This window comes from Bufo gargarizans, chromosome 11, assembly GCF_014858855.1.
Source record: "Bufo gargarizans isolate SCDJY-AF-19 chromosome 11, ASM1485885v1, whole genome shotgun sequence".
Lineage (NCBI taxonomy): Eukaryota > Metazoa > Chordata > Amphibia > Anura > Bufonidae > Bufo > Bufo gargarizans.
The window spans coordinates 71,038,620-71,053,752 of record NC_058090.1 but is presented as its reverse complement, the minus strand read 5'-3'; the positions used below and the strand labels follow the sequence as shown (position 1 = coordinate 71,053,752).

The 15,133-nt window shown below is 43.7% G+C and overlaps 1 protein-coding gene across 2 annotated transcripts in view; it reads right to left on the bottom strand.

The window, feature by feature from the left end:
• TMEM87A (transmembrane protein 87A) overlaps window positions 1-15,133 on the bottom strand; it is a 260,059-nt gene that overhangs the window by 66,154 nt on the left and 178,772 nt on the right. For both annotated transcript variants that reach the window (XM_044271690.1, XM_044271691.1), the window contains exon 15: window positions 5,801-5,904. In XM_044271690.1, the coding sequence (XP_044127625.1) occupies window positions 5,801-5,904 (104 nt within the window). The remainder of the gene's footprint in view (window positions 1-5,800; window positions 5,905-15,133) is intronic.

Genomic DNA, 15,133 nt, shown 5'->3' with positions numbered 1-15,133 from the left:
AAAACTACAGAAGAGCCTTCACTCATGCTGCTATTAGAAAGTGCAACTTTTCCCACAAAAAAAACAAGTCCTCATACAGCTATGCGAACAGAAAAATAAAAGTTCCAGAAAGGGAGGGGGTAAATAAAATGGAAAAATCGCTTCATCAGGAATTACCCATTGCTATGACAAATCTGGCAGTGTGCACATAGCCTAAGCAAAAAACAAGACTTGGTCCAAAATACAGAAGTGGTGCTAATCTTTATTAAGAATTTCAAAAACAAATACACATTACTTTACTTTCCTAAATAGTCACCTTCAATTGCAATGCATTTTCCCAGGATCATAAACTTTTAAATTCCATCAGCAAAAGAAGATAATTACTCTTTACCGGAAATTGGATTTTCCATACGCCTCCACAACGGCACTAAACAGGAGGATTAACAAAGAAAACAATACTAGGAAGGGACTGCCGCCGTCCAAAGGACAAGTCCCTGTTAGCTATAACATCAAGTCTGTAGTGTTTAAAGAAAGTGGATGGACTGGACCAGGTCGCAGCCTGGTTAATCTGGGTTAAAGATGCAGAGGCACCTTCTGCCCATGAAGTTGACACTACCCTAGTTGAATGCGCTCTCAGATTTAAAAGTGGAGAGACTCCTTTTTCTTTATCCAGCAAGAAATTGCAGTTTTTGAGGCCCCTTGACCTCTATTCTGCCCTGAGTACTGAACTAGTAGATGATCTGACTTCCTCAATTGTTTAGTGACCTCTAGATATGATAGGACAGATCTTCAAACATCCAAATTGTGAAACTTCTTCATGCCTGCCGACTTGGATAAAAGGTGGGCAATAATATCTCCTGCTGGCAGTGAAATTTGGAAAATACTTTGGGCAAAAAAGAAGGTTCATGTTTCAGCACAATTCTATCGTCCAGAATTTTAAGATAAGAAGGTCTACAAGATAGAGCTTGAATTGCCCATATTCTTCTAGCAGAGGTACCACCACCATAGTTCTTTAGTTCAGAGTTATTTACTCGAGAAGGAAAAGGCACTACTTTGTCTAGTGAAAGTGGATTCTGGTTACAAGACTCCAGAAGAAAGCCATCCTGATCTCACATTCTTGTGAGAGAATAGGCCCTTGAGAGTCTCAGAAGATGGTCATCAAGTTTCTTGCCAATGGTTGAGTCTTAAATTTCTTTGCTACAGGAGATAAATGATGCTACCATATCCATCTCGCAATGCTGAACCCATGTTTCACCGCCATTGACTATTTTTTGCAGCAAATTGTCACCTTCGTAATAATGGCCAAGTTATCTATGAAAGAGAACTTTATCCCCATACTGAGAACACATGTGGAGATTAATTAGTGCTCCCGGAATACTTTTTGCCCACAATGAGTGTATGATAAAACGCTGTTCCTCTTTGGAAATTTATAAGTTTAGCATCCAACTTCACCTCAGGGTGACAACCCATACTAAACTCCAAGCTCTTCACTGTGCTGGGTAAGGACATTGACCGCTGAAGGATGGTTTGCACAATACGCCTTATTTAAACTCTTCATTTGATTCATTAGGCTCATGAAACAACCTCCAACTCTTTGTTGTCCTTCTGGAAATTTTGTCCTTTGTTGTCCTTCTGGAAATCAGCCGGCTTGCAAAACACAAACAAATACTCCTTTCTCTTGAAATCAACGGTGTATTTTAAAGCTGCAAAAAATGCTGTCTGGACATACTCTTACATACAGAAGTATTGCGCGTATTAGTAAGGTAAATTGGGATGGCTCACCCTCCAGGTAAAAAGGATTGGGTGCTCCCCCTAAAAAGATAACCTAAATATTTTTAAAAAAAGGACCAAATTAAATATATAAATGAGAGGGGCACACCTACATCCAGAAATCACATAGAATTTTTTTGAAGCCGTGGAGTGCCCAGATACTCGTGCTTAGCGTGGCGTCCCACGTGTTTGCAGCACAGATGGTCTTACCTCTCGTCGGTCTTTTATGGTGAGTAGAAAAAGGCTTTGAGATTAGGCTTTGAGATAAGGTGGTGCCATACAACCTGCGCACCGCCTCGATCTTATACGAAGAAACAAAAGTCCTGCCAGTGTCTAGAGCAAATAGACACAGAGTAACGCCGGATATCAAAGAAAGCCAAATTATCCATTGACTCCTGGCGACAAAGCGGACTGTTTCATAATCTCAAAGCCTTTTTCTACTCACCATAAAAGACCGGCGAGAGGTAAGACCATCTGTGCTGCAAACACGTGGAAATAAACTACGGTGTAGTAGCAATGCTACAATTGTGAAGAGACCTATTCAGCAAATTGAAAGGACACTATAACTATCCATAAATAACCGGTTATATTGGAACCTTTCATATCAAGTAACTGCAAACTTAGCGCTGACAAACATCGTGACTCCATCTGCTAATTTGCAGCTGTGATTCAGGAACTTTGATTACCCACAGGAATGTTGTTCACTATCACTGTGTGCAATATTAACTTTTCAGTTTGACCATCATCAGTCTTCCCTGCGCCGCACGTCATTTCCTGATCTGGGATTCGCTTCCTGGTGGTTTGAGGACAGCAGACCCATAGTAGTAGTAGGTGAGGAGCCTCCGTGCCCGGCTAACGTCAGTGCTGTGACCCGCTGTCTGTCTCTGCCCGCAGGTGTACCCGGAGCCGCGCACCGGGGCCGAGTGCCTGGGCAACATCAGGGAGTTCCTGAAGGGCTGCAGCCACTTTAACCTGGAGACATTCGAGGCCAATGACCTGTATCAAGGGCAGAACTTCAACAAGGTGCTGAATTCCTTCCTTAGTCCTTCTTAATAAAGCCACAGCAGATATTGGCTTGGGAAGCGACTCGGTGTGTGTCCGTCCACCTTCACACCGGATTAAGTCTTTTGATTCCCTTGGGTCTACGTGAATGGGTCGACCATCTCCATAAATAGACCAAGTTCAGCTCTATGACCACCCCTACAATAAAGCCTCACTCTGTGCCCTGTCACACTCTTCCTTCACACCCGGTGATGCCTTCAAGCAAGCATTCGGACTGCAAGCCAGCACCTCACACACCTGCATATCACACACTACCGCACCTTTCACACCACGGGACACCACACAGCATCAATTGGAGCCCATTAGAGCCACCTAAAACGTCAAAGCCATGGAGCTTGAGTTGCTTTTTTCTTTTTTTCCAGGCCGAACTGGATGGACAAATGTCTTTTTTCGGCCTTATGTACTATGTTATTATATTAGTGTGAATAATTGAGGTACCTTTTATCTGATATATATATATATATATATATATATATATATAACATATTAATAAACTGCCTATAGCAATATACTGGCTAGTGTTCTATGTGATTTCTGGATGTAGGTGTGCCCCTCTCATTTATATATTTTATTGCGTGTATTAGCTGAGCAATCAGGGCTCAGGCTCCCCTCTAAAGAAATAGCACTAAATAAAGAAAGAGAAATAGTTTTAAAAAGTGCTGGAAACTAGTTAAAAAAATAAATAAATCATGCAACACCCCCCCCCCCCCACCCCCGTTTTCCTCAGTAAATATCCTTTACAACAGGCATGTCCAAAGTGCGGCCCTCCAGCTGTTGCAAAACTACAACTCCCAGCATGCCTGAATAGCTTAGGTCTGCTAATCTCAGATCCGCAAAATATGAATTCGGTCTGTGTGCCGCTTGCATTTTATTTGTGGACCATTTGTATTCAATGGATTTGTGGTCAGCATTTTGTAGAACAGACATACGAACATGTTCTACAACTTGTCTGCAGAACGTGGACAGCGGACACATTGAAGAGAGAGGCCTCATGATAGCGATGGTCTAAAGTCATGGCTTTCAATTTTGCTGGAAGCCAACAATACGCTTGTTTGCATGTAAGCAATGAAGCATGCGGCATGCCAGCACACCTAAGGATCCAGCTGTTTCAGGTTCCGCCCTGCACTGCAATAGTTGGTTATAATGTCGCCACCATCATTATCACCATGTGTGCCATAACTATGCTCAGCCTCATCCCCTAGTTTTGCGTGTGAAAACTCCTTGACACCCTGCACCAACTGCCCCCTTCTTCCAGTTGCTCAAAATAACACCTCCAGCTGTGGTATTCTGATGCATGATGTAATCACTAACCACTTTATGCTGCTTGTACAGATGCTCCAGCATATTCAAGATGGAAGGAATTCCAGAGAGTGAAAAATGTTTCAGACTGAGCGGTACAGACCGCTTGGCCACATAAGAAAGGCTTAGTTGCGTAGGATATGGTCAACACTTTCTTAAAGCCAGGATACTTATTTAGGTCCAACATACAGTCATCATCATAGTCGTCATCCTCCTCTTTTCTCAGACTGTGATATGCAAGTGCCCCTACTGCCATCACCTTGGTTACAAGTGGCACCACTATCACCGACACAGCTATGCATTTCCATCATCATGTCCTCTGCTTGAACCTCCTCCTCATGGCAGTCCAAATGTTAATTGTTCTCACACAACTCATCAACTTGAAGACTATCTTGAATATCTTCCATAGCACCAGGGGTGTTGTCTCTTATAATAAAAAAAAAGAAAAAAAAAAAAAAGATCCTCACAAGGAGGGTGGCAGTGAAGACAAAGATGATGTGGATGAAATTCTACTTAGGGTCTGCAAAAAGGAGCAGCAGTAGAACCTGGCTCAAAAGCTTGGTGTCAGACACAGAGGTGACATCAACATTATACTGTTGTGGCTGAGATGATGACTAAGCCATGGAGTCCACAATACCATCCTTTTCCTCCAAAATAAGTATCTGTCACCTAGCAGAAGTGAGGGAGAACTGAGGCCTGTTACTACTACTGGCCAAACAGCTGGTGCTAACTGTGCTGCAGCTTGCACTACTACAGCCACCTACATTTTCACTTGTGCATGAAGTCGCATGAGCCTTTCATTTCATGACCCCACCTTTCAATTCATTTCATGACCCCGTCCACTGTCACTCTGATGTTTACCAGACATTTTATTTTAAAGAATATTTAATCCCTTCAAGACCCTGCGTTTTTTTCAGTTTTTGCATTAACAATTTTCACTTCCTGCTTTCCCAGAGCCATCATTTTTTTTCTTTTTTTCTAGCCATATGTTGGCAGCGACACTCAAAAGTACACTTATTGAGTACTTACTAACTGTAGAGTTTTTGAGGGAAAAGGTCACAACTACACAGTGTCCGGTGGAACTATGATGATTAAAACATCGTCAGTTAGTAGATTAATTTTTTGGTGCCTCCAGTTGAGCGTGTTTCCCTGCCACACTGTTCAAATACCCTCCCCCTCCCCAACTGGTAACATCCATTTGGATCTTCACTGCAATCTGCTGGAATTTCATTCATAACCTCTAGCAGGCATAATAAAGGGATACCACAACACAGAGTGAAAAGAAAAGTTGCTCCAGTTTTGTTATTACATGGGGAATACAAATAAACTGACATGTCAGGAAAGGTTATGGGTCCTCTTTAAAGGGAATCAGTCACCAGTTTTCTGTTGTCCTCACTTTTATACCCTAACATCTCCAGCACATGAAATTGAGTCCCCATATTCATGAGCTCACGGCTCTCCCCGCCCACCTGCCTCTGACTGACAGTTTTTTTCCAACTGAATCAGCAGCAAATGGGCGGGGAAAGCCAGGAGCTCATGAATGTTTGGGACTCAATCATAGAAGTGACCCAGCATTTTGCTAAAGGGATCTGTCACTTGTTTATGTTGCCCTTAGTTAGGACGCCATAAAACTGGTGAAAGATAAAGTGACAGTGGCACCTGCCCCTATAATCTGTTGAGCAATACACACCTCTGATTGTTTGCAGATGGTCTCCACAGGACCATTATAACAAACAAGATCATGGAGAACAGCAGGCGCCAGATAGCATCGTCCACCCAGAGCTCCTGCCAATCCTGGAAAAAAATAAAATAAAAATAAAATCTCACCGTTACTAATACACGTAATCTAAATTATTAATATATAATATTAATATAATCAAAGCTCCATTAACAATGGAACACAATTATATAATGGGAAATGTAAAGTATGGCCCAATGGTGTGGCTGGCCACGTGAACAACCTACGCCCACCTGCAGCAGCCAAGAGCTACTCAGTTTTACTGCAATGTGTACGGCCACTGACTGCTCCATGTGGGTGTGGCTTGGCAACCTACTGCGCAATGAGTCTGTAAGCTACCATTACATGGCTGCCATTCAAATACAAGTCATATAATAGTCAGAAATAGTGCCATTACCTATGTACACAAACATAATTGCTTTTCCTGAAACGTTATCTAAAAGTGTAGGTAGGCTTTAACCCCTTCCCGACAATTTATTTGTTTTAATCCCTACTTTCCGGGAAAGTTTAACTTTTTCCGTTCACATAGATATATGCAGGCTTGTTTTGCATACAATATAGTGGGAAGCTGGAAACAAAATCTTAATTCTATGGGTCAGTACAAGAGATACCATATTTTTATAGTTTTTCTGGTCTTTTAATACTTAACATGTTTCTTTGCAACACTAAATTTTACAAGCACTTTGAGGGCTCTTTTTTGGTGGAGCAATTTGTATTTTTCAGAGATAACATTTTGGCGTGTGTATGACTTTTTGATCACTTATTTATTTTTTGGGGGAGGCGAAACTTCTGAAACTCCTGAGATCTTGCCGTTTGGGAGCAATTCGGACACTGGGAGCACAGAGCTCCCAATATTTGACTGCTCAGATCCCGTGGTCACAATTCACCATGGCATCTGAGAGGTTAAACTAATTTATTGGCATTATTTCTGATCAAAGACTGTGTGTCTACTGTATAAAACAGCAGGCTATGGCACCCACTGAGCTCCTGAGAAAGCACCATCTTCAAAGTTCCGACCTCTGCCATACATGTATGGCGGATGTCAGTAAGTCGCCTGCCTGTAAACCCTTTGAAGGCTGGATTCAAGTTCATGTTGCGTATTTTTTGCACAATGTCAGTATAGTATAGTACAGTATAAATGAAAGGTGTTTTAACCACTTTACCCCGCTAGCTAAAATCCTCTTAATGACCAGGCCACTTTTTACACTTCTGCACTACACTACTTTCACCGTTTATTGCTCGGTCATGCAACTTACCACCCAAATGAATTTTACCTCCTTTTCTTCCCACTAATAGAGCTTTCATTTGGTGGTATTTTATTGCTGCTGACATTTTTACTTTTTTTGTTATTAATCGAAATTTAATGATTTATTTGCAAAAAAATGACATTTTTCACTTTCAGCTGTAAAATTTTGCAAAAAAAACGACAACCATATATAAATTTTTCGCTAAATTTATTGTTCTACATGTCTTTGATTAAAAAAAAAATGTTTGGGCAAAAAAAAAAAAATGGTTTGGGTAAAAGTTATAGCGTTTACAAACTATGGTACAAAAATGTGAATTTCCGCTTTTTGAAGCAGCTCTGACTTTCTGAGCACCTGTCATGTTTCCTGAGGTTCTACAATGCCCAGACAGTAGAAAAACCCCACAAATTACCCCATTTCGGAAAGTAGACACCCTAAGGTATTCGCTGATGGGCATAGTGAGTTCATTGAACTTTTTATTTTTTGTCACAAGTTAGCGGAAAATGATGATTTTTCTTTTCTTTTTTTTCTTACAAAGTCTCATATTCCACTAACTTACGACAAAAAATAAAAAATTTTAGGAACTCGCCATGCCGCTCACTAAATACCTTGGGGTGTCTTCTTTCCAAAATGGGGTCACTTGTGGCGTAGTTATACTGCCCTGGCAATTTAGGGGCCCATATGTGTGAGAAGTAGTTTGCAATCAAAATGTGTAAAAAATGGCCTGCGAAATCCGAAAGGTGCACTTTGGAATGTGTGCCCCTTTGCCCACCTTGGGTGCAAAAAAGTGTCACACATCTGGTATCGCCGTAAATATCTTGGCAAAAGACAACTTTTCCAATTTTTTTTATACAAAGTTGGCATTTGACCAAGATATTTATCTCACCCAGCATGGGTATATGTAAAATGACACCCCAAAACACATTCCCCAACTTCTCCTGAGTACGGCGATACCACATGTGTGACACTTTTTTGCAGCCTAGATGCGCAAAGCGGCCCAAATTCCTTTTAGGAGGGCATTTTTAGACATTTGGATCCCAGACTTCTTCTCACGCTTTCGGGCCCCTAACATGCCAGGGCAGTATAAATACCCCACATGTGACCCCATTTTGGAAAGAAGACACCCCAAGGTATTCCGTGAGGGGCATGGCGAGTTCCTAGAATTTTTTTTTTTTTGGCACAAGTTAGCGGAAATTGATTTTTTTTGTATTTTCTCACAAAGTCTCCCTTTCCGCTAACTTGGGACAAAAATTTAAATCTTTCATGGACTCAATATGCCCCTCACGGAATACCTTGGGGTGTCTTCTTTCCGAAATGGGGTCACATGTGGGGTATTTATACTGCCCTGGCATTTTAGGGGCCCTAAAGCGTGAGAAGAAGTCTGGAATATAAATGTCTAAAAAATTTTACGCATTTGGATTCCGTGAGGGGTATGGTGAGTTCATGTGAGATTTTATTTTTTGACATAAGTTAGTGGAATATGAGACTTAGTAAGAAAAAACAAAAACAAAAACAAACAAAAAATTTCCGCTAACTTGTGCCCAAAAAAATGTCTGAATGGAGCCTTACAGGGGGTGATCAATGACAGGGGGGTGATCAGGGAGTCTATATGGGGTGATCACCCCCCTGTCATTGATCACTCCCCTGTCATTGATCACCCCCCTGTAAGGCTCCATTCAGACGTCCGTATGATTTTTTACGGATCCACTGATACATGGATCGGATACGCAAAACGCATACGGACGTCTGAATGGAGCCTTACAGGGGGGTGATCAATGACAGGGGGGTGATCAGGGAGTCTATATGGGTGATCACCCCCCTGTAAGGCTCCAGTCAGACGTCCGTATGTGTTTTGCGGATCCGATCCATGTATCCGTAAAAATCATATGGACGTCTGAATGGAGCCTTACAGGGGGGTGATCAATGAAGGGGGGGGTGATCAATGACAGGGAAGTGATCAGGAAGTCTATATGCGTGATCACCACCTTGTCATTGATCACCCCCCTGTAAGGCTCCATTCAGACGTCCGCATGTGCTTTGCGGATCCGATCCATGTATCAGTGGATCCGTAAAAATCATACGGACGTCTGAATGGAGCCTTACAGGGGGGTGATCAATGACGGAGGTGATCAGGGAGTCTATATGGATGATCACCCCTCTGTCATTGATCACCCCCTGTAAGGCTCCATTCAGACGTCCGCATGTGTTTTGCGGATCCGATCCATGTATCCGTGGATACGTAAAAATCATACGGACCTTACAGGGGGGTGATCAATGACAGGGGGGTGATCAGGGAGTCTATATGGGGTGATCAGTGGTTCATAAAGGGTTAATAAGTGACAGGGGGGGGGGTGTAGTGTAGTTTAGTGGTGTTTGGTGCTACTTTAGTGAGCTGCCTGAGTCCTCTGGTGGTCGATCCAAACAAAAGGGACCACCAGAGGACCAGGTAGCAGGTATATTAGACGCTGTTATCAAAACAGCATCTAATATACCTGTTAGGGGTTAAAAAAAATCACATCTCCAGCCTGCCAGCGAGCGATCGCCGCTGGCAGGCTGGAGATCCACTCTCTTACCTTCTGTTCCTGTGAGCGCGCACGCGCGCGCGCCTGTGTGCGCGCGTTCACAGGAAATCTTGCGTCTCGCGAGATGACGCATATATGCGTCGCTGAGCTGGGCAGAATTATATATATATTTTTGTGGGAAAAGAATCAGTAAAACTTCTAATTTATATATTTCTTTCTATGCTAATAACCCCTTAAGGACACAGCCAATTTTAACCTTATCTTTGGAATTCTTTTACTTAAAGGGGTTATCCGAGTTAATAAAAAAAAACAAAAAAAACAAAAAAAAAAAATCCATCAGGATATACATATAATTTGGTTAAGCTAGATTTCATCAAGTTAAAACCCATATGTCCACCTTTTCATGGTTCGGTTATTGCCGTGTTTACATGCTGAAGTACATGCTGAGGGGGCGTGTACCGACAAAGCCTGAGCTCTGCCTCATGAATATTTCTGGGCGTGAACAACCTGACCTTTCCTTCACCCTGCTCTGCACTTTGCAAAAAAAATAAAAAATACACACTTGTCATGCGGATGGACGGATCCCTCTGTCAGTCTTTTTCACAGTATTCCCGGTTTGTGCATGTGCAGACCGGAAGGACGGATCCGCAAGGCAGCTCCATCATCGGAGCTGTGTGCCTGCTGGATACGCCGATCAGTGTGACAACTGACAGCATTTGTAGACGGATCCAGTTGCGGATCCGTCTAGAAATGCATTGCAATAACGGATCCGTCTATCCGCTTGTCATGCGGATGGATGGATCCCTCTGTCAGTCTTTTTCACAGTATTCCCGGTTTGTGCATGCGCAGACCAGAAGGACGGATCCATCCTTCAGTTGTTTTGCAATGCCAGATCCGCAAGGCAGCTCCGTTGTCGAAGCTGCGTGCCTGCTGGATCCGCCGATCAGGCTACTTTCACACTTGCGTTCGGGGTTCCGCTTGTGGGTTCCGTTTGAAGGATATCACAAGCGGCCCCGAATGGATCCGTACAGCCCCAATGCATTCTGAGTGGATGCGTATCCGCTCAGAATGCATCAGGATGGCTCCGCTTGGCCTCCGTTCCGCTCAGCAGGCGGACATCCAAACGCAGCTTGCAGCGTTCGGGTGTCCGCCTGGCCGTGCGGAGCCAAACGGATCCGTCCAGACTTACAATGTAAGTCAATGGGGACGGATCTGTTTGAAGTTGACACAATGGTGCAATTTCAAACGGATCCGTCCCCCATTGACTTTCATTGTAAAGTCTAGACGGATCCATCTGACTAACTTTTACACTTTCTTTCTGAACTATAATGCAAACGGATCCGTTCTGAACAGATCCCAACGTTTGCATTATAGGAGCGGATCCGTCTGTGCAGACATCAGACGGATCCGCTCCGAACGCAAGTGTGAATGTAGCCTCAGTGTGACAACTGACAGCATTTGTAGACGGATCCAGGTGCGGATCCGCCTATCCGCTTGCCATCTGGATGGATGGATCCCTCTGGCAGTCTTTTTCACAGTTTTCATGGTCTGCTCATGCGCAGACCGGAAGGACGGATCTGATTTTGCAACGCCGGATCCGCAAGGCAGCTCCGTCGTCAGAGCTGCGTGCCTGCTGGATCAGTGTGAAAACGGACAGCATTTGTAGACTGATCCAGGTGCGGATCCGGCTAGAAATGAATTGCAATAACGGATTCGTCCAGCGGCACGGGCAAATAGCGGCAGGGCGGATCCGACACGGTGAACAGCCTGTCGGTTACGTCCTGCCGCTAGTGTGAAAATATCATTAGAATTATCTGTATCTAAGCAATATCTATATTATTCAAATATATATTCAATATGGATATTGCTTAGATAAATACATATATTGGTGGCAGATAAGGATTTTATATAGCTGAATACAGATGATGATGATGGCCAATAATTTATTTATATTTCCCAGGGGGTGTTCAATGTGTACTAGTGGGGGGGGGGGGGACCAGGGCTGTAATAATGATCCCCAGATGCAGAGGGGAACGTTTACAAACTGCCACCTCTAGCCCCAGTGAATGCAGGAGGGAATGACATACCCTGCTGCTGGAGAAGAGATCACCTCGGCTCTGGTATGTACTGCACATGAGCGATCGCATACCAGAGCCGAGGCAGTGAGGAGAGCTGGAGGGGGGAGGGCACCAGAGGCTCTGACGTCTCGTTTACACAGCCTGGCCACTCCCTCAAGCAGGGAAAAGGCTGTAAACAAAACGTCATCAGCAGAGCCAGCTTGCTGACGTCAGGGGTCACATGACCCAGAACTGAACTGGCCAAATAGTGATAGATAGGTGATGAAAGTGATTTTAAGAATCGTTCACTGGTGTACAATAAAAGCAATTAGAATAGATTTATTTAAGTCTGATAACCCCTTTAAGCAAGTGATTCTAAAACAGTTTTCTCATGACATATTGAACTTCATGTTAGTGGTAAATCTGGGTCGACATTTTTCACTTTTATTTATGGAAAAAATAAATAAATACTGTGGGGTTTTGCTCTGGTAGACAGGTTAGCTCAGCCACAGACAAGTTCACTGCTAGGCTTCCAAGCGGCCTACACACCTGTTTGCAGTCCTCAGCACAGAGTACTTCTCAGCTTTTCTGTTAGATGGAGGATAATGCACCACACCTGATTAATGGTGCCTCCTAAGACCCGGCCTGGAATGTGGGGAGTAGCCACCCACCCAGCACTTTGGCTACTCCCAGTAAGAGCTGTCCCAGATCGGCTTTGCTGCCATACTAAACAGCTGAAGTGTCAGACTGCAAGGCAATAATGACACTTCAGGAAAAAAGGCTCTTACCTCACAGAGGCCAGGGACCTCGTTGGCCCCTTATTCCTTCCTACAATACATTTACAGAAAAATTAGAAAATTTCGTTATTTTCTAAATTTGTATTTCTCTGCTTTTGAGATGGACAGCGAAACCTCAAAATAGTTATTAATTTACATTCACCATAGATCTACTTTATGTTGGCAAAATTTTATAAATGTCATTCTATTTTTTAGAATGTTAGTAGGCTTATTATTTTAGAAGCAATTTTTAAATTTTAAGAAAATTTCCAAAGCCCATTGTGGTGAGTGATCCAGATATTAAAATTATTGTTAGGAGTAGGCAACCCCTCCCTTTATATTGCTGTAGGGGGTCATCACATGTCTGTCCAGGCTGGAGATTGCAGCAATACAAATCAGTAAGAAACCAGACCCCTACCATAAAGTGTGAAGATGTCAGATACCCGCGTGATAGACCAGAACTGTTATAGGGGCCAGGAAAAGGCTAGTGTCCTTTTTCAGCCAAGGTCACACATGGAAGACCTATCTTGCAATATACATGGAAGAAATAAAGGGAAAAAAAAATCCATATTTGAGCCACATGCTTTCTCCTTAGAACTGAGGCCATGTACAGTCGTGGCAAAAAGTTTTGAGAATTACATAAATATTGGAAATGGGAAAAATTGCTGCTTAAGTTTTTATAATAGCAATTTGCATATTATTATTTATTATTAAAGCGCCATTCGTTCCATAGCGCTGTACATATAATAAGGGGTGCACAAACAGAATACAGACAATTGCACTAATCATAAACAAGATGAGTTACAAACTGGTACAGAAGGAGAGAGGGCCCTGCCCGTGAGGGCTTAGAATCTGCATGGTATGGGAGAAGGACACAGTAGGTGCGGGTTAAGTTGGTCATGGCTGTATAGAGGCAGCAGGGTCACTGGTTGTAGGCTTGTCTGAAGAGGTGGGTTTTCAGGTTTCTTTTGAAGGATTCCACTGTAGGTGAGAGTCTGATATGTTGGGGTAGCGAGTTCCAGAGTATGGGGGATGCACGGAAGAAATCTTGGAGTCGATTGTGGGAAGAGGCAATAAGAGGAGAGAAGGAGGTCTTGTGAGGATCGGAGAGTGCGTGTGGGGGTGTATCGGGAAAGTAGCTCAGAGATGTAGGGAGGGGACAGGTTATGGATGGCCTTGTATGTATTTGTTAGTACTTTGAAGTGAATTTGTTGGGCAATGGGGAGCCAGTGAAGGGATTGGCAGAGGGGAGAGGCAGAGGAGTAATAGGGTGAGAGGTGAATTAGTCGGGCAGCAGAGTTGAGGATAGATACTCCAGAATGTTATGAAGAGTGATCAGATGAATTGCATAGTCCTTCTTTGCCTTGAAAATTAACTTAATCCCCAAAAAACCTTTCCACTGCATTTCATTGCTGTCATTAAAGGACCTGCTGAGATCATTTCAGTAATCGTCTTGTTAACTCAGGTGAGAATGTTGACGAGCACAAGGCTCGCCAGATTTGGCGCTCTGGCTACTGTGAGTGACTCCCTACCCTTAGAAGCGCCTGATTCTGATATAGAGGAACCTACTTTGAAGGATGTCATGCAGGCTATATCCAGATGTGGCAAGTCGCTTAACACCCTTACCATGCAGGTGGGGGCCATTAAGGAGGATGTCTCCATAGTGCGGCATGATGTGCGAAAGTTGGCCGACCGCACGACTGCCTTGGAAGGCCGGATGGGAGAAATGGAGGACGCCATGACACCTCTGACCGCAAGTGTGAGGAACTATTCCATGAGATTGGACATTATTGCTGCGAAGCAGGATGATCTTGAAAACCGATCCCGACGGAATAATGTGCGTGTGGTGGGGGCACCGGAGAAAGTGGAAGGGGGAAACCCGTCTGAATTTTTTTAATCCTGGCTGAGGGAAAACTTTGGCGCAGATGTTTTAACCCCTCTATTTGCTGTGAAAAGGGCCCACAGGGTCCCTACGCGTCCGTTGCCACCAGGTGCCCCACCTAGGACAGTCCTGATCAAAATCCTGCATTTTAGAGACCGGGACATTATTCTGAGGAAAGCGCGGGATAAACCTGATCTGTCGGTTGATGGCCATAAAGTCGCACTCTTCCCGGACTATTCCCAAGAAGTCCAGAAACGGAGGGCCAAATTCTCGGATGTGAACAGGCGTTTAAGGGCACAAGGGGTGTCTTACTCTATGATGTACCCGGCCAAGTTGTGGGTCGCTGCAATGGGGAACACGCATTTTTTTGAGGATCCTAAAGAGGCGGCAAGGTGGATAGATCGCCATGAGAGGCAGCTGGCAGCAGACCACGAATGACCCATGTATTGAGGGGCGCCGCTGTGTTTACTGAATCAGGTCGTATGATTGATGTGGCCTGGTTGTGTCTGGGTGTGAGTGCTCAGGAATGCTGTTATGTGGGATGAGGGTATATGAATGGATATCCTGATGTAATGTCATTGAAAGGTATAGTGTGAACGGTATAACCATTACTTACTCTGTTTTCACTTATATTTGTCCGAGGAGCAAGGAGAGGGGAGGTTCTGTGCACCCGTTTAATGAGCTCACTGCCTAGTGATTGTATACCCACATTTTGTTTTATTGGGTATGATTAACTCTTTTTTCCCTGAGACAAGAGAAGAGAGTTTGGGCACTCGACTGCCTTTAATAGCGGGTAATGTGTTT